The sequence below is a fragment of the Sus scrofa genome, chromosome 18 (assembly GCF_054392235.1).
Source record: "Sus scrofa isolate SSC_HxYL_T2T_F1_AM1 chromosome 18, Sscrofa_HxYL_maternal_Yorkshire_Landrace_v2.0, whole genome shotgun sequence".
Classification (NCBI taxonomy): Eukaryota; Metazoa; Chordata; class Mammalia; order Artiodactyla; family Suidae; genus Sus; species Sus scrofa.
In genome coordinates this window covers 16,721,344-16,741,308 of record NC_139400.1, presented here as the reverse complement: position 1 = coordinate 16,741,308, position 19,965 = coordinate 16,721,344, and the positions used below count along the sequence as shown (strand labels likewise).

Here is a 19,965-nt window from a genome sequence, read left to right as displayed (position 1 = left end):
TTAAGACTGTATCTACTGCAGAAAGCAAGATACTCCTCCTCAAGTTGGGTCTGTGCTGATGTGCGAATTAGTCTAAGCTACTGGATTTAGAAGGAATAGGTCATAGTAACCATGGACCGTAGCTAAAAAGTAAGTTGATGTTGGAGGTCCCGTCGTGGCTCAGCGGAAGGGAATCTGACTAGGAACCGTGAGGTTGTGGGTTCGATCCCTGGCCTTGCTCAGTGGGTTGAGGATCTGGTGTTGCCGTGAGCTGTGGTGTAGGCCCGTGGCAACAGCTCCGATTAGACCCCTAGCCTGGGACCCTCCATGTGCCACAGGTGTGACCCTAAACACACACACACACAAGTAAGTTGTCCATGCATAGGAAAATAAAGATGGGCTTGTTGTGTGGGGGAGAGGAATTAAGAGGAGATTTTCTTAAGTTGATTCCAGCATAATTTCACCATTTTGCCTCCATGAAACAATTATCACAGGCCTGAAAATGCCAAGTAAACTAGGAGTTTAATGCTCTTCTTAAACCAAAAGGAATTTTTAGAATCCATTTGGGTCAATGCCTGAGATTACCCAGAGTCCTTGAAGCAAGCAGCTGGCGTGGGGTTGAGCTCATCTCTGGGAGGTCAGTGTCGTCCCTGGCAAAGGTCTCACTGCCTCCTACGTCATGGAATCTTTTCTGCTAACTCATTGCAGGACATGAATGAACCATCAAACTTTGTGGATGGCTCTGTCACGGGCTGCAGCGATGACGTGCTGAATAATCCACCCTATATGCCGCGTACGTAAAATGATTATGTCATCAAATTCCTTCCCTGCTCAAAAACCCTGCAAATTTTCCTCTTATTTTCAAAGCAAAGGCTAATATTGGAGGAAGAAAACAAAAAACTTTATGTCTTAAACATGACGGAAAGTCCCAAATAAAATAACCTTGAATAAGTGCCAATAAATAAGTAATTAAATGGAGAAATAATAACATGATGTGCTGTGAAAGAAATCAAGCAGCACATGGTGTGTCTGATGACACGCTGACTGTGAACTGATGGCTGAAACTCCAGACAGCCCCCTACACACACACACAAACACACACACACACACCCGACACAAATCCATATACCATACACCCATATACACACACCACAGACATACACCCCAAATACACACACGTACACACACCACATACACACAAAGGCTCTTTTGATTAGAGGATGAAAATCGAGTCCGCACCCAGGCTCATAGAAACGTCATGCAAGGCATTCCCTGGTTGTCCTGTGGTACAAACAGAAACAGATGATCACAGGACCTTGGGTCCGAAAGTGTCTTAGGAGCTTGAACTCTCTCACCTTACAGAAATTTGGGGAAGGAAGGGACTCATTTTATCCAAAACACCCTATCAGTGATTTATGGAATGGACTCTGGGATCCAAGTTTCTCGATGTGCAGGTCACTGCTGTGCCTCGCACTGCTCCCTGACCGTCCTTACTTCCCATCGCTCCCTCCTTTCTTCTTCCTCCTTCCTTCCTTTCTTCCTTTTTCTCCTTCCACCCTTAATTTAATATTTATGTATCAGGAAAATCAGAAAGATTTAGTAACATTAAAACAGCGTTCCCGTCGTGGCTCAGTGGTTAACGAATCCGACTAGGAACCATGGGGTTGTGGGTTCGATCCCTGGCTTCACTCAGTGGGTTAAGGATCCGGCAGTGCTGTGAGCTGTGGTGTACGTAGCAGACATGGCTCAGATCTGGCGTTGCTGTGGCGTAGGCGGGCAGCTGTAGCTCCAGTTAGACTCCTAGCCTGGGAACCCACATATGCTGCAAGTGTGGCCCTAAAAATCAAAACAAACAAACAAAACCAGTTACTGAAGTAAGACCTGTTTGTTCCCTTGAGAACATTGCCATCTAGTGGAAGAAACAGTTACAACAACAGAGGGGTTTATTGTGTCAGGAATAGGCTATGAGACCCCCCCCCATACATGTCAAGAGCTGGGGAAAAAGAAGGGTGCCTTTTGGTCTCCATACCCTGTTCTTACCCTTCAGGAATTATAAACCCACAGGACGCTGATTTTCTAGATAAAGAATTCTTGGCACTGGAGCTGTTACTGGTAACAAGGTCGTCGATTGAAATAGAGACATGCCAAGACGATGGGCATTTCTAGTGACGGAGCAAATGAAGTTTTTCAGGAAGTAACTCAGCATCTCCTCCTCAGATTTGGAGTCCAGGGACGGGGGCCTGAGCAACAAGACCCTGTGCATGGAGAGCCAGCAGATCCTGCCCGACGGCTCCCCCGTGCGGCACTACGACGTCCACAGCCTCTACGGCTGGTCCCAGACCAGACCCACCTACGAGTGAGTGTGTTTTTGTCACTGGCAGCAGGATCATTTTCCACGTTGGTACTTTTGCCTTGTCATATATACATGGTGCTTGTATTTACATGATGCCTGTCAAAATATCAGGCATAATTGCCTAGCAACCAAAATACCTTTAAGTGGATTAATCCGGTTGGTTGCTAATTTCACCTATTTAAGGTGAGCAGGTGCTGTTTATCACGACAGTGGCAAAGGTATTGCAGTATATAAGTTACTGAATTTATGTTTCACACCTTAAATATACACAATGTTAAATGTCAAATATCCCTCAGTAAAAACATGAAGTGAGCATTTAGGTTGTACTTAGTATATTCAGTTCAGCTGTCAGCACAGTCAAATTTTAGAACATTTTCTTCATCCCCAAAGGAAGCCCTATACCCAGGAGCCACTGATCTGCTTTCTGTCTGTATGTCTATATGATTTGCCTAATCTGGACATTTCATAAAAATGGGATCATGTAATATGTGGTTCCATGTAATTAAATGGACCCATGTAACTTCGTGTTCTTTTCTTTCTTTTTTTTTGGTCTTTTTAGGGCTGCACCCACAGCATATGGAGGCTCCCAGGCTACGGGTCTAATCAGAGCTGTAGCCACTGGCCTACATCACAGCAATGCCAGATCCTTAACCCACTGAGCGAGGCCAGAGATTGAACTCACAACCTCATGGTTCCTAGTCGGATTCGTTTCCCCTGCGCCATGACGGGAACTCCTCATTAGGTACTTAGATATGCTTTCCTTGGCTCCGATACATCGCAGTGTCCTTGGGCCCTGTCTCGCCGTAGCAAAGCACTGGAACAGTGGACATTTTACGTATTAATTATCGCAAAAGTACACTTTCAGAGAGGGAGAGCGAGGACTCCCGAACGTGCAGGTTGAAATGAAGGCCCGACTCCCTCTGTAGTAGCCTTTATACCCCACAGTGCGGACCTGAGTGGAGACCCAGTTTGATCTTCTGCTTGGTCTTGGGCAGGATACCTTATTTGCCTGGGGAACAGGTTGGGCGACCTGCCTTCCCTACCAGGATGCTCAAGGTGGGGAAAGGGGCCTGACAGTGACACGTGGATTTGGGGTTTAATCTCCTTGAAGGGAACTTGGAGCCTGTAATACTCCAAAAAAGAGTTGTTGGGAGTTCCTGTTGTGGCGTAGAGGAGATGAATTCCACTTGCCTCCGTGAGGACACAGGTTCGATCCCTGGCCTCGCTCAGCAGGTTAAGGATCCAGCGTTGCTGTGAGCTGTGGTGTACGTCTCAGATGTGGCTTGGATCTAGCATTGCTGTGGCTGTGATGTAGGCTGGCAGCTATAGCTCCAATTTGACCCCTAGCCTGGGAACTTCCATATGCTGCAAGTGCAAACCTAAAAAAAAAAAAGTAAAAAAAATAAAAAATAAAGTTATTGTCATATATACATTTATTTGGATCCCAGGTCTGCCACCTGGGATCCAAATAAAAGTAAGGTTAAGGTTAGGTTCTTGTGTCATAATTCAGAAACAAGATGGAAATTGAAAAAGAACATTGAGGATTTATTTAAGTCAGAAATACACCACTTAAAGAGAGGCGGGCAGAGAGGTGAGCAGCTGCCCTGCCTGGTTATAAGGGGCATCTAATTGCAAGGGCAGGATATTCACTGGAAAGTTGGGGTTTCAGGAGTGTTGTATTCCTTAATTTTCATTCCAGCTCCCCCTTCCCAAGGGGAGGAGGGATTTTTGTCCTTATGTAGCTTTTATTTTAAGTGTGATGGCATCTCTGCATGATGGGTACTTCTTATCTGCATAACTAATTTTATTATAATTTCTTAAATCTTCATTATAAGGAGGGCATAATGAGCATCAGGTTACCTTTAGATGCTAGAGATGTACACCCTTTTCCACCTTTCTTCGTCTGCCTCCAAGGTATTTATCACCCCAAAAGGTGTGGCTTCCTGTCATTTTGGAGGGTCCTGCTTTTCTTCATCTGCCCATGGACCCTGCTGTTTGTGTGATGCGACGGTGTGTGGTTTCCTGAGCTCTGGCTCACGCCCCCCCTTCTCTGCTCGTAGCTGCCTATCTGCCTGCTGTGACAGCATGACTGCCCGATTGTCTCTGACAGTCTGTCCCTTTGAGCCTCCGTTTCCTCATAGTAAAAGGAGGCCAAGGTTGTGAGCCAGTCCACGTGATCGTGACCTGTGTTAATGCCTGGGATAGAAATACTGTTCTATAAATATCTGCCCCATACTTCACCCCACCCCTCCTCTTAGCTCTATGTAGAGAGATGGTTAATTAGACTTTGTTTTTTTTCTTTTTAGGGCCTCACCTACGGCATATGGAGGTTCCCAGGCTGGGGTAGAATCGGAGCTACAGCCGCCAGCTGATGCCACAGCCACAACAACGCAGGATCTGAGCCTCACACGCGACCTACACCACAGCTCACGGCAACGCTGGATCCTCAACCCACTGAGCGAAGCCAGGGATTGAACCCGCCACCTCATAGCTCCTAGTCAGATTCTTTGCTGCTGCACCATAACAGGAACTCCTAGACGTTTTTTAAAAGTAAAAAAAAAATCCACCTTTTAGGTGATGCTCTACTTCCAGTTGTCCAGCTGGGAAGTTCACTAGGATTCCTAGCAGTACTTTAAAATAGCAGATGCTTTTAGGGAAGCAGCTCTCTGGCGTGAAAGGGAGCCCCACTGTTGCCTCATGCTCCAGGCTGAAGCTACTCTCTGTGACAAAGCGCCATGGCCATTCTCAGATTCACCTTCTTGTTCCCCTCCGAGCAGAGCGGTGCAGGAGGTGACCGGACAGCGAGGAGTCGTCATCACTCGCTCCACCTTCCCCTCTTCTGGCCGCTGGTCAGGACACTGGCTGGGCGACAACACGGCAGCGTGGGACCAGCTGAGGAAATCTATCATCGGTGTGTGGGCTTATTCCCGGGGCCTCACCTGGTGGGGAGGGGGCTGGGGTGCGTGCGCTTCGGCAGCCCTGGTTATGTCTACTCATCATCCGTGGGGTCAGTGATATCCACGGGAGCTGAGTTCTCTGTGGCTGTGAGTTTTAATCCACACCCATCTTTTGATATTTTCATCGTGAATGGCCCAGCACTTTCAAAGCTGGTGCAGAAGAGTTGGGTCAAACCTACCCTCCCAAAGGGCTGCTCTCGTGTGTCCAACGCAGCTGTGTCTTCTCATTGCAGGCATGATGGAGTTCAGTCTCTTTGGAGTCCCTTATGTAAGTCCTACTGGGGCCTTGCTGTTTACCCAGTCAGATTTCACTGTGTCTGCAGCCCACAAAAGCCCCCCCTAAAATATGCTCTGATTTTGCATCTTCTCAGACAGGAGCAGACATTTGTGGGTTCTTCGGAGATGCTGAATATGAGATGTGTGTCCGCTGGATGCAGCTGGGGGCGTTTTATCCATTTTCCAGGAACCACAACACATTTGGGACAAGGGTGAGGAAGCAGATTACATGGCTCTGTGTTCTCACATCCTAATTTCCTTTTACCCCTCAAGGTCATCATAGTTACTTGCTGAGAAAAATTCGAAAAATCCCCATTTCGTAGAAAACTCCATTTCGTAGAAAACTCACCGAGTTCAAAACCCCAGAATTACCAACAGTTTTCACAAATATACTGTTTCTGGAGTTCCCGTCGTGGCTCAGTGGTCAACGAACCTGACTAGGAACGATGAGATTGCGGGTTCGATCCCTGGCCTTGCTCAGTGGGTTAAGGATCCCGCGTTGCTATGGCTGTGGTGTAGGCTGGCGGCTATAGCTCCCATTAGACCGCTAGCCTGGGAACCTCCATATGCCACTGGTGTGGCCCTAGAAAAGACAAAAAAAAAAAAAAAAAAAAAAAAAAACACACACACACACACACTATTTCTCACTTCTTGGGCAATTAGCGCCTACAAGGAGAGAAGGCTTTATGGCTCCCTAGACGGCTAAAATAAAAGAGTCTGCCTTTGCTTTTAAGAAGAATGCATTTGTATTTACTTAAATCTCTATGTTATGTCAGTACCGTGTAGAGATCCATCTGTCTACACATGTGCAGGGCCAAGGCCAGACCCCTGTGGGTACTGAGGAGTCCATGGTAAAGAGAAAGAAACAAGAGGCTCTAGTTTAGAAGGTGCCAGATATGGGGAAGGAGGAGACTAGAAATGAAGGGAGAAAGGGTGAGTAACCCGTATATAGAATGTGTGGTTTTCTTTTTTCTCCCTTTTTTCCCATATATATATATTTTTTCTTTTTAGGGGCACACCCATGGCATATGGAAGTTCCCAGGCTAGGGGTCCAACTTGGAGCTGCAGCTGCTGGTCTATGCCACAGCTCCCTGCAACGCCAGATCCTTAACCCACTGAGTGAGGCCAAGGATTGAACCCGTGTCCTCATAGATACTAGCTGGATTCATTTCCACATGCTACAGTGGGAACTCACCTGCTGGTCCTTTTCCGATACCACCAGAATTCAGTAAAGAGAATGTGGCCTTTCGTATGCTCCTTTATTCTTATAGAGACAAGATCCTGTGGCCTGGAACTCAACCTTTGAGATGTTCTCAAGAAAAGTCCTCCAGACCAGATACGCCCTGCTGCCTTACCTCTACACGCTGATGCACAAAGCTCACGTTGAAGGCAGCACTGTTGTCCGACCCCTTCTCCATGAGTGAGTATAGCCTGGTCCCCCAGGCAGCAAGTCTGGGGTGTCTTAGGAATAACCTTCTGCAACTGTCGTAACAGTAGGGGTAGATTTTCATATGTATGTATGTTTTTAGGGCTGTACTTGCAGCATATGGAGGTTCCCAGGCTGGGGGTCGAATTGGAGCTACAGCGGCCAGCCTACACCACAGCCACAGCCACCACAGATCTGAGCCGCTTCTGCGACCTACACCACAGATCACAGCAACGCCGGATCCTTAACCCACTGAGTGAGGCCAGGGATCGAATCTCTGTCCTCATGGATACTAGTCGGGTTCCTTGCCACTGAGCCACGATAGGAACTCCAGATTTTCGTGTTTATTTTTAAAGGTTTACCAAGGATGCTACAACATGGGACATAGACCAGCAGTTCATGTTGGGTCCTGCCGTCTTGATCAGCCCTGTTCTGGAAAGTGTGAGTTTTCCATCACAAACCAAAAACCCTCCCATCACATAATCTAAAGTACAGGAAGGGCATTTTACAAATTTTCCTGCACAGCTTGCTATTTTCAGGCAAATGCATTTCTAGAACTTCTAAGGGAGATCCTTATCTTTTTAAAGGACACCATTAATGAAAACTTTACAACCACAACTGATTCCCATTTTAGTGTCTTGTCACCTTGCATCCTCACAAAAATCTACCTTTTTAAAAAATTTTACCTTTTCTGTGTGTTTAAAAAAGAATTTCCCAGGATTTTTCTCAACATGACCTTTTAAACTCTTAAAATCATTAATCAAATCCCCTTTTTAATGCTAATTATATAGGAAGAACTTCAAAAATTTAAATTATCAGAATATTCATCATGACATGTTGATTTTATGTTTCAGAACACTTTTCAGATCCTTGCTTATTTTCCCAGAGCCCGTTGGTATGACTATAGCACGGTAAGAACGGAAATATTTTGTCAAGAACCAGATTGGTCCACATAGCTGGAGAGAGGTGGCTAGAACCTTTTCCTGACTTCTAGGCACATATATATATATATGTTTTGTCTTTTTAGGTCCACACCTGCGGCATATGGAGGTTCCCAGGCTAGGGCTCAAATCGGAGCTACTGCTGCCAGCCTATGCCACAGCAACACTGGATCCTTAACCCACTGAGCGAGGCCAGGGATCAAACCCACATCCTCATGGATACTAGCCAGGTTTGCTAACCACTGAGCCACGACAGGAGCTCCTAGGCACATATTTTCTAAGGCAGTAATTTCTAACCTTTTGGCCATGCTAAGTTTGCTTAAATTAAATATCCATAAAAGCATTTATCCATAAATCTATAAATAGTCAGCCATGGTACACTTGCCAACCCCCATCTTTCCTGGAGAATACAGAGAAAAGACTAAATTTCCTGAGGTTTTAGCAAAGCTGAAAATCAGATTTTTCTCCTTAGATTTGCAGTGTTTTGCTGACTTTCCAACATACTTCCTTAGAAAGGACGGACTTGTCATAAGGCATGGATTCATTTTGTCTTTTTTTTTTAGAAATTATTCCTTGCCTGTATTCTCCCTTCTAGGAATCTGGCAGTGAATCGCCAGGTGAGTGGAAAATCCTGGCGGCTCCCCTTGACCATATCAACCTTCATATCAGAGGAGGCTACATCCTGCCCTGGCAGGAACCTGCGATGAACACCTTCTCCAGGTAAGGAAGAGACGCAGCGCTTGGTGGCCTCACTTGGCCATAACGAGGCAGCCTCAACAGAGGCTCTGGGGATAAATAAACTAACTATGGACACTTCCCCGGATTCGAGTCCATCAGTGCCTTCTGGGTGGGGTCTGGGAGAGAAGGAGTGCCTGACGTTGGCCTCGGGGAGATCTTTTCTCTATAGCCCTGTGTCACAGCCTCAGGGCAAAAGTTTTGCTGAGGATAGCAGCATGTACCTCTTTTTTTTTTAAATTTTATTTCCCCAATACATTATTTTTTTTCCTACTGTATAGTATGGTGACCCAGTCACACATACATGTATACATTTTTTTTTCTCACATTATCATGCTCCATCATAAGTGACCTGACATAGTTCCCAGTGCTACCCAGCAGGATCTCATTGCTCATCCACTCCAAAGACAATCGTCTGCATCTATTAACCCCTCTTTCACATTATTTTTTTAAAATTGGGACATCTTAGATTTGTTATGTTTACCCAAGGTTTGAGTACTCATTCCCAGGTCTACTTTGGTGGACTCAAGGAGAGATTTATACATATGTAAAACACACACACACATTAATTAAAGAGAACACGTTATATCAGGAGAGACACACACATGGAGTTCCCATCATGACTCAGTGGAAATGAATCTGACTAGTATCCATGAGGATGCAGGTTCCATCCCTGGCCTCGCTCAGTGGGTTAAGGATCCAGCATTGCCTTGAGCTGTGGCATAGGTCACAGACGTGGCTCGGATCTGGCGTTGCTGTAGCTGTGGTATAGGCTGGCAGGTGCAGCCCTAAAAAGAAAAAAAAAAAAAAAACACACATAACAAGAACAGTAACAACTCAAAAGGAGGGAAGTTAACTTTCAGCCTTGTGTAAAGCATGGTTTTATAAAAAACCTGAGCTCGGCGTTCCTATCCTGGCGCAACGGAAACGAATCCAACTAGGAACCAGGAGGTTGTGGGTTGGATCCCTGGCCTTGCTCAGTGGTTTAAGGATCTGGCCATGCCGTGAACTCTGGTGTAGGTCACAGAGGAGGCTCGGATCCTGCATTGCTGTGGCTGTGGCTTAGGCCGATAGCTGTAGCTTCCATTGGACGCCTAGGCTGGCAAAGTCCATATGCTGCCAGTGCAGCCCTGTAATGCAATATAAGTAAATAATGATATAAAAAAAAGAAACCATGAGCTGAGTCTTGAATAACAAATAGAACTTGAATGTATGAAGACAACAGAAAGAGCTATTCAGGGAAGATTAAAGAACTCAGGGTGAACAATGAGTTGGATTTGGGGGATAGTCGAGCATCATTTAACAGGTGCACTGATGAGGGAGAGGGATAAAATAAATAAAATTCAAGCCAGTTATCAGGCCATGGAGGACTGTGAATGCAGGATAAGTACATGGCATTTTATTCTGTAGCATTCTGGAAGCTACTAAAGGAGGGCAGTCTTCTTGCTAAAGAAGTAGCTTGTATTTGATTTTTGAAAGTTAAAAGTTATATTGAATGTTTCATTAAAATATAAAGGTCTTATTCTTTTATCTCAAGTATCTTGAATTGTATCTCATTTTACCTATTTTTTGGAATTTTATGTGCATTTTTAATGCATGTGCTTTTTTTCTGGATTACTAATATTTCGACAAAAACTGTTCTTCGTTCCTACAATCTAGAGAAAAATAACTCTTTTTTTTCCACAGTCGACAGAAATTTATGGGATTGATTGTTGCTTTGGATAGCAGTGGGAGAGCTGACGGTCAAATATTCTGGGATGATGGACAAAGCATCGGTGAGTAGAAACTTCCCAGGGCCCCCCACACAGCATTCAGGAAAACCAGACCATAGAGGCTCAGGATACAATTGGCATGAACTGAAAACCTGTCTCTATCTCTACAACTAGTAATAACGTGATGGTGTTGAGAATTTTTGCAACTTTTGCCTGCTCGTTTATATTATGCTGTAATTGTAATAGAAGGGTATATGGTCCCCAGCTTTGCAAGTTCATCAGTCGGATGTTATGGATTCAGCCAGAGTAACTTAACTGTGTAACTGTCTCGCTCGGATGAAAGAGTGGGTGCAGGTATCAAGCTGACCATTCATTCTCAGTGGCTCATAGACCTGGCTCTATTATTTGGGCTAGCCACCTATAACCCTTTTCCTCCTAAGTAAACTCACTCAGGAGTTCCCATCGTGGCACAGTGGAAATGAATCCGACTAGGAACTGTGAGGTTGCGGGTTTGATCCCTGGCCTCACTCAGTGGGTTAAGGATCCGGCATTGCCATGAGCTGTGGTGTAGCTCGCAGATGCGACTCGGATCTGGCTTTAAAAAGACAAAAAAAATAAATAAATAAACTCATTCAGGAGACAGATGAGGGCTTAGAACATTTCTTGGTATCTTAGAAACAGGGAATTAAATATCAGTGAAATATTGCTTTGTATGTGTTCTTTCACCAACCTAGGGATAAGATAGTTCTGCCTTAGATTAAACTGGGTTTCATCACTATAATCAGAATGTCTTCCCCAGGCATTTCTGTAGATACACAGATTTCCATTTTCCAGTACTTATTCCTATGGACCAGAACATTCTAATCTTGTAACATGTAGTAGTTACTGAATTTATAGCTTATTTTTCAAGAGTGAAATATTTCTAAAGGTTTCCCCCTTTTGGTTTTCTTCATTATAAGGGTAAATATATTCTCATTAAAGAAAACATTTTAAAGATAAAAAATTTGAAAAGATTGTAAACCATTTGATATTTTTGCCATATTGCCTTTTGCTGTCATATTACTTAAAATAATGCTTAATTTTTAATATTATTGAAAACATGCAGCATATTTAATTTGTGAATCCTGTTTCTTTGCACGTAACATAATGATATAAATATGTCAGATGTTATTTTATACCCCTTATAAATACCCTTGTAATTATCATCTTCTGTTGAAAGGTTATGCCATAATTTGTCTTTCTTTTTTTTTTCTTGCAAGCAAGCAAAGTCTTATAGGGGTTTTTGTCCCTTAAAGATGGGGGGTTACCATTGTGAGGTCTGAAAGATGTGGTTTTCTCCTATTGGCCTTGTTTAATTACCTGTATCAGTCCTTGTCCAATAGGGGTCTTGGGGTGGAAATGTCCCGTAAGTCTCATGGTTTCTTTGCCCTTTTCTTCCTATACATAATTTATCTAACTTTCTATAGTTAATCTCACTACAGGATCCAAGGATGTTTTCAGTTTTTATTGTTATAAGTAACATCCCTGCGGAGTTCCTATTGTGGCACAGCAGAAACAAATCCAACTAGGAACCATGAGGTTGCAGGTTTGATTCCTGACCTCACTCAGTGGGTCAGGGATCTGGCACTGCTGTGGCTGTGGTGTAGGTCAGCAGCTGCAGCTCTGATTCAATCCCTAGCCTGGGAACCTCCATATGCTGCAAGTGCAGCCCTAAAAAAGCAAAAAAATAAAAAAAAAATAACATCCCTGAATATTAACCTTTATTCATATTTCAGATTATTCCCATAGGAGAGATTCCTAAAAAATTTTTTTTTTTTTACTTTTTAGGGCTGCACTTGCAGCAATGGAGGTCCCAGGCTAGGGGTTGAATGAGAGCTATAGCTGCCAGCCTACACCACAGCCACGGCAACGCAGGATCGTCTGCAACCTATACCGCAGCCCACGGCAATGCCAGATCCTTAACCCACTGAAGGAGGCCAGAGATTGAACCCACAACCTCACAGTTCCTAGTCAGATTTGTTTCCGCTGGGCCATGAAGGGAACTAAAATTATTATTTTTTAATCAACTTGATTGAGTCATATTTACATGAATAAAGCATATCCATTTTAAGTATACAATTCTCTAAGTTTTGGCAAAAGTATACAGCTGTATAGCCACCACCACAATAAAGATATAGAATGTTGAGAGTTCCCACTGTGGCTCAGTGGGTTAAAAACCCAACATAGTTTTTCTAAGGATGAAGGTTTGATCCCTGGCCTTGCTCAGTGGGTTAAGGGTCTCGCAGTGCCGCAAGCCGTAGTGTAGGTCACAGATTTGGCTCTGATCCAGTGCTGCTGTGGCTTAAGCAAGCAGCTGCAGCTCAAATTTGACCCCTAGCCCAGGAACTTTCATATGCCATATGTGCAGCCATTAAAAAAAAAAAAAAAAGATATAGAATGTTTTCATAACCACAAACCCCTTTCACTTCTTTCCAGCAAACTGCCCCCCAGTTGCCAATCCGAGTTTACAAGCCCTGGCAACCACTGATCTGCTTCCTGTCACTATAGATTAATCTTTTCTAGGTTTTATGTAAATAGAATCATACAGTTGTGTCCTGTTTTTGTGTTTAGGTTCTTTCACTTAGCAAAATTTTTTTTTTAATTCACCTGTATTATTGCATGTAAATGTCATTAACTTGGACTCTGGAATAACTTCCATCTTATGGAGTTTATTTATCCACGCTTTATTTATCCATTGACTTATTGATAAATATTTCAGGTGTTTCTTTTCTTATTAACCATTATGCATAACCTGCCATGGCGATTTGAGTATGTCATTTTGTAGACATATGTTTTCACTGCTCTTTGGTAAAAATGTGGACGTGGAATTGCTGGGCTGGGTCTCATATGATGAGTGTATAGTTAACCTTGGCAGTAAATGCCAAATTATTTTCTAAAGTGGCTGTACTATGTCTCATCACTAACAGCAATAATTTATAGTTCCAGTTTTTCACATCCTCACCAACACTTGTAGTTGCCAGTTTTTAAAATTTTAGCCTTTTTGGTAGGTGTATAGTGCATCTCATGGATTTGATACGCATTTCCTTGAGGTTGATATCATGTATACTGGCTGTTTAGACACCTTCTCTGTGAGGTATCAGGTCAAGTCCTTTCACCCATTTTTTTATTGTGTCATTTGTCTTTTTTTTTTTTTTTTTTTTGGTCTTTTTGCTATTTCTTTGGGCCGCTCCCGCGGCATATGGAGGTTCCCAGGCTAGGGGTCGAATCGGAGCTGTAGCCACCAGCCTGCGCCAGAGCCACAGCAACACGGGATCCGAGACGCGTCTGCAACCTACACCACAGCTCACGGCAATGCCGGATTGTTAACCCACTGAGCAAGGGCAGGGACCGAACCCGCAACTTCATGGTTCCTAGTCAGATTCGTTAACCACTGCGCCACGATGGGAACTCCTCATTTGTCTTTTTATTATTGAACTCTAAAAGTTAGGTATTATACCAGTCTTTTATCAGATACATGATTTACTTGCCCTTTCAAATCCAAGATGGTGTCTTACAAAGAGTAAAGTTTAATTTTGATAAAAACCAGTTTAGTTATGCTTTTCTTTTATGATTTGTGCTTTTTGTGCCTGGCCCAAAAAGGGTTCTGGTTCCAATTCCAGTGTGTGGGGTTGGGGGGGGGGAGCTGTTTTCACCACACCAGCGGGCAATTCTGGTACATGAGCTGGGTGTGCTGCAATTCACTTCAATTCCAACACGAATTACCTGGAGATAGTGTCAGATCCCATAGGTAGAGTGTTCAGTCCTACACAAGACTCCCTCCTCCTGCCTGCCCCTCCCACTTTTCTTTTCTTTTCTTTTCTTTTTTTGTCTTTTTAGGGCCTCATATAGATTTTAAAATCAACTTATCAAGATTTAACAAAAACTTATTAGAATTTTAACTGAAATTGCATTGATTCTGTTGCCCAAACTTGGCATCTGTCTGCCATTGCTAAATAGAAACGAGGAGACAGAGTAGAAAAAAAACAGCTTTATTGCTGTGCCATGCAAAGGGGGCCACAGCAGGCTAATGCCTTAAAGACTGTGCCAACCACCCCCCCTCGCCAAGGAGTTAGGAGGTGGTTTTATAAATGGGGAATGGAAAATAGAGCCACGGATAAGGATCAGGGTAGAGGCAATCTGGCATTGTCTTTCAAAGCTTGTGTTTGGTGGCCCCAGGACTGGTTATCTGGTGTCCTTCTTCCCAGAATGAAGAATGCTTCATCAAGTCATTCTTCCATTTGATGGGGGTTTGAGTTCTGCAGAAAGGCTGGAAGATATTGTTATGTATGTTCCTTGAGGAGGACCTACCCCAAGGCTGCACTGTTGTCTCTTGACGGCCCCTCCCTGGTCTCTGCATCCCCTCCCTTCCCTGATTAGCAACTGCCCTTTGGGACTCAGGGAAGGTCATGGAAGCTGAGGCTCATTCCCTAAAACAAGAAACGGGACACAGACAGCCTGTGCGTCCAGGAGCCCCATAGGGCACCAGCTTGGTTACAGTTCTATAGGTAAATTTTGGGATAGCCCCTATCTATCTCATCTTATTTTCAATTGCTTATATATTCTTTAATTACTCTCAGCGATGTTTTGTAATTTTCAGTGCATGTGATTTACACATATTTTATCAAGTGGATCCTAAGTCGTTCTGAGTTGTTGATATTGCAAATAGTAGTTTAACTTTCCCTTCTTGGAGTTCCTTTTGTGTCTCAGCTGGTTAGGAACCTTATTAATTTCCACGAGGATGCGGGTTCAATCCCTGGCCTCACTCAGCGGGTTAAGCATGTGACATGTTAAAAGATCTGGAATCACATACCATTTCAGTCATTTACTAGTTACATGTATTTTGGAAAGTTGCTTTATACTTCTTTACCTGTACTTCCTCAGCTGTGAAATCTGCAAGATACTGCTTATCATGTGCAGGTTTAATGCACATTTAATTGACTACATAGGAGTTCCCGTTGTGGCTCAGGGGAAATGAGTCTGACTAGGAACCATGAGGTTGTGGGTTCGATCCCTGGCCTCGCTCAGCGGGTTAAGGATCTGGCGTTGCTGTGAGCTGTGGTGTAGGTCCCAGATGCGGCTCAGATTCTGCATTGCTGTGGCTCTGGTGTAGGCTGGCGGCTACAGCTCTGATGAGACCCCTAGCCTGGGAACCTCCATATGCCACAGGTGTGGCCCTAAAAGTACGACAAGACAAAAATAATAATAATAATCGATTAAATAGAGAATTCTGGACATACAGATGCTGAATAAAATGTATCATTAATATACAAGATAAATAAAACTTAAATTACAAGCATTTAAAATAAGGTACTTTACATTTTAATCATGGTGGTTAACGTAATAACAAATAGGGCAAAATCAGAGAAAGGAGATGAAGCAGCCACACCCACATCAGGTTTTAAGGGAGTGGCTGGACTTGAACCTTAATCAGAATCCAGGTCAGTCTGACAGCCTGAATTCCTAACCACCCGCCTTAGCATCGAGCCTTTATCATCACAGCCATGTGAATTCTCATGGCCGTGTGCTTACTGTGTTGGCAGAGGCAAAACAATCAGTAGCCTCCGTGCCTTTTCACCTATGATGTCTATTATTTTTATTTATTTATTTTTTTGCTTCTTAGGGCTGCGCCTGAGGCACACGGAGGTTCCCAGGCTAAGGGTTGAATTGGAGCTGTGGCTGCTGGCCTACACCACAGCTCATGGCAACGCTGGATCTTTCACTCACTGAGCGAGGCCAGGGATCGAACCATCAACCTCATGGTTCCTAGTCGAATTCGGTTCCACTGAGCCATGACGGGAACTCCTGTGGTGTCTATTCTTAGTTCAATCCAGATTCTCTTATATTTGCAACCCCCTGACCCTCCCCTCAAAATTCCCTCTTCCATGCGTACATCCCTGCACTAACCTGGGGTGAAACAGCCCCTCAGCCACTATCGTTACTGCTCTTCAGAGACAGCATTACTATCTTGACCAGTATTTGTGATCCCACTGAAATATTTTCTGTTTGCAGGATTACCCACTGTGGTTAGAACAATGAGTTGTTGCTTATTCTTTTTTCTTGCTTGCAGACACCTATGAAAACGGAAACTATTTCTTGGCAAACTTTACAGCAGCTCAGGTAAGATGATTTTATTGAACTTTATAGACCCTTTTCCATTTAGCTACAGAATAGGCATTATCCATGGACTATATGAATAGAAAATCCCAGGAGTTCCCTTTGTGGCACAGCGGAAATGAATCCAACTAGGAACCATAAGGTTGGGGGTTCCATCCCTGGCCTCACTCAGTGGGTTAAGGATCCGGTAGTGCTGTGAGCTGTGGTGTAGGCTGCAGATGCGGCTAGGATGTAGCGGTGCTATGGCTGTGGTGTAGGCCAGCAGCTACAGTTCTGATTAGACCCCTAGCCTGGGAACCTCCATATGCTGCAAGTGTGGCCCTAAAAGGACAAAAGACCGAAAAAAAAAAAAAATCCCACATCTTCCTGCCTTTACTTTTATAAATTGGGTTTTTTAGCAGCCTTCAAATAAGGAAGAAACAGAAACAGGTTTTATTTTGGCAGTTTTCCAGTATCCCATCACTCTGTAAAAAGAAACTTGTAATTCATATAATGCTGGGGAGAAATGGGTCCTTATATGTAAAATGTGTTCTTAGGAGATGAGAACATTTTCTGGCTGATAAAGTTTTGAAAGGTAAATGCTAGTCAGCTATCTGTCCAACGCCAGTGGGGCATAACTCATAGCCTCAAAACTTCTGCAGCATGTAACAGTGAATGCTTATATAGCTCATCAGTTTGCAGTGTTTAGATGACCTAAAGCTGGACGTGGCTGATCTTGGCTGTTTCACACCCATCTGCCATCAGCCATGGAAATGTTAGGCTGCTTGGATGATCACGTATCTGGGGGCAAGGGAGTCACACCTTGGGGGTCAGCTGACTCTTGGATGATCTAAGATGGACTATTTATTTATTGTCTTTTTACAGCCACACCTGCAACATATGGAAGTTCCCAAGCTAGGGGTCAAATGAGAGCTGCAGCTGCTGGCCTATACACCACAGCCACAGCAATGCGGGATCTGAGATGCATCTGTGACCCACACCACAGTCCACGGCAATACCGGATCCTTTAACCCACTGAGCAAGGCCAGGGATCCAACCTGTGTCCTTATGGATACTAGTTGAGTTTGTTACTGCTGGGCTACAACAGAAACTCCCAAGATGGCCTTTTTAAAATCTCCATTGGAGGAGTTCTCATGGCTCACTGGTAACGAACACGACTAGTATCCATGAGATTGTGGGTTCGATTCCCGGCTTCGCTCACTGGGCTGAAGGATCTGGTGCTGCCACAAGCTGTGGTGTAAGTCACAGACTCAGCTTGGATCCTGTGTTGCTGTGGCTGTGACGCAGGCTGGCAGCTACAGCTCCGATTTGATCCCTAGCCTGGGAACTTCCATGTGCTGCAGGCGTGGCCCTAAAAAGAGAAACAGAAAGCAACTTCCCCTGAGCATTATTATTTACCAAGGTGTTCTGGCCAGTATGGGGTTATGGGAGAGAGGGGGCTGGCGAGGCTGATTTGTAGTATTTGCTAATTTCTGTCGTGTAAGTCCTCCTACCTCTGTAGCCAGTTTTATGCTTTCAACTGGCTTGCAAAATGCCAGGTAATTTAATAAGAGCATCTTCCAAATCAATAAGCACTAGCTCCAGCACATCCATTTACTTCCTGTTCTATTCCATTTTCTTCATTTTCTCTTGATTCTGCTTACCCGATCAGTCACAAAAGCCTTGTTAATCCTCCACATTGCTAGCTGAACAGAGTTCCTTTTCTTTCTACCATTGCTGCCGGAGTCGAGGAGTTTATAGCTTCACCTTACTACAACTCTCTCCTGGATTTATTGCCTAAAATCTTTTTTTTTTTTTTTTTTGTCTTTTTAGGGCCACACCCATGGCATATGGAGGTTCCCAGGCTAGGGGTCTAATCAGAGCTGTTGCCCTGGCCTACACCACAGCCACAGCAACGCCGGATCCTCAACCCACTGAGCGAGGCCAGGGATCAAACCCGCAACCTCCTGGTTCCTAGTCGGATTCGTTTCCGCTGCACCACGACGGAACTCCCTGAGTCTTTTTTGGATGACCCTCTGCCCACAGTGATTTTTTTTTCCTTTCTCTTAATACCTGTAACAAATATTCACTATGCTTTCTATTTAGGTCGCATTCATGGACCACCTCATGACTTAGCTCACATGATTTTAACCCTCGTATTGATACTTAAAACAGTTCATGATTTAGATAAGTTCCTGTAGTTGCTGCAAACTCTCCTTCCTCTAGGGACCGTTTGCCATGACTCTTTGCTCATCACATGTTAATGTGTGAGGCACGCAGGCCCATCATGGTTCCAATCATGTGTCCTTGAGCTGGGTGGCCTTGAGCTGCTTGCTTCATCTCTCAGAGCTTCAGCTTCCTCCCTATAAAACAGAAATGCTCGTGCGCTCCTTTCAAAATCACTGTAAGAGCTGGTAATAACATAGGAAAATACCTTTCATAATGTTGATGCAGAAACCTATTTTTTGGCCTCATCAAATTTATTGTAGCAAGTACTCAAGACATGTCTTCATGAAGTGTTGAAGAATAAAAACAACAGGAGTTCCCTGGTGGCCCAGTGGGTTAAGGGTACGGTGTTGTCACTGGCTTGGATCACTGCTGTGGTGCAGGTTCGGACCCTGACCCAGGAACTTCCGAATGCCATAGGTGTGGCAAAAAAATAAATAAAAATAAAATTAAAAAAGCCAGCCAGTACAATAGTAATTAGAGGTTTTTTTAGAAAACATTTTATTATGTGGAATATAGTCTATCAACAGATGCATCATGTATTTTTTCTCTTTATACATTTTTTTGCAGAACGTATTGCAAATTCAGACCATACACAATAAGTATTTGAGTGACTCTAATCCACTGAAAGTTGGCTATATTAGAATCTGGGGCATAAACTCTACTTATGTAACACAAGTCACTCTCACCTATGACAACCAGCAATTTGTGGTGATGACTTTCAAGAGTGACCCTTATAATCAGGTATGTCTCAATGGACTGTTATCACATCATATATTAATTTTATGATTGTGCTAAATTATCACCACTGTTATTATCATTGTTATATTTACTTCTATTTGAAAGGTTATAGATATGTGCAATAGATGTATTCCTGAAAAGTTGCAGAGTTGAACTAGATTTTAAAGTTCAGGTAAATAAAAAAAATAAAATTCAGGGAGTTCCCTTCATGGCTCAGCAGTTAACGAACCCGACTAGGATCCATGAGGATGCGGGTTCGAGCCCTGGCCTTGCTCAGTAGGTTAAGGATCTGGCGTTGCCGTGAGCTGTGGTGTAGGTCACAGACACAGCTTGGGTCCTACATTGCTATGGCTGTGGTGTAGGCCGGCAGCTATAGCTCTGATTAGACCCCTAGCCTGGGAACCTCCCTATGCCATGGGCGTGGCCCTAAAAAGCAAAATCTAAAATAAAAAGCACATTAGTGATCCTCCCAGTATAGTTCAGGGAT

The 19,965-nt window shown here is 43.9% G+C and overlaps 1 protein-coding gene across 5 annotated transcripts in view; it reads left to right on the top strand.

Moving 5' to 3' along the window:
• MGAM2 (maltase-glucoamylase 2 (putative)) overlaps positions 1-19,965 on the top strand; it is a 95,903-nt gene that overhangs the window by 70,580 nt on the left and 5,358 nt on the right. For all 5 annotated transcript variants that reach the window (XM_085005247.1, XM_085005251.1, XM_085005249.1 and 2 more), the window contains 12 exons: positions 688-772; positions 2,197-2,335; positions 5,110-5,243; positions 5,523-5,557; positions 5,661-5,777; positions 6,837-6,985; positions 7,348-7,432; positions 7,846-7,902; positions 8,528-8,652; positions 10,354-10,442; positions 16,486-16,535; positions 19,308-19,481. In XM_085005247.1, the coding sequence (XP_084861373.1) occupies positions 688-772; positions 2,197-2,335; positions 5,110-5,243; positions 5,523-5,557; positions 5,661-5,777; positions 6,837-6,985; positions 7,348-7,432; positions 7,846-7,902; positions 8,528-8,652; positions 10,354-10,442; positions 16,486-16,535; positions 19,308-19,481 (1,239 nt within the window). The remainder of the gene's footprint in view (positions 1-687; positions 773-2,196; positions 2,336-5,109; positions 5,244-5,522; positions 5,558-5,660; positions 5,778-6,836; positions 6,986-7,347; positions 7,433-7,845; positions 7,903-8,527; positions 8,653-10,353; positions 10,443-16,485; positions 16,536-19,307; positions 19,482-19,965) is intronic.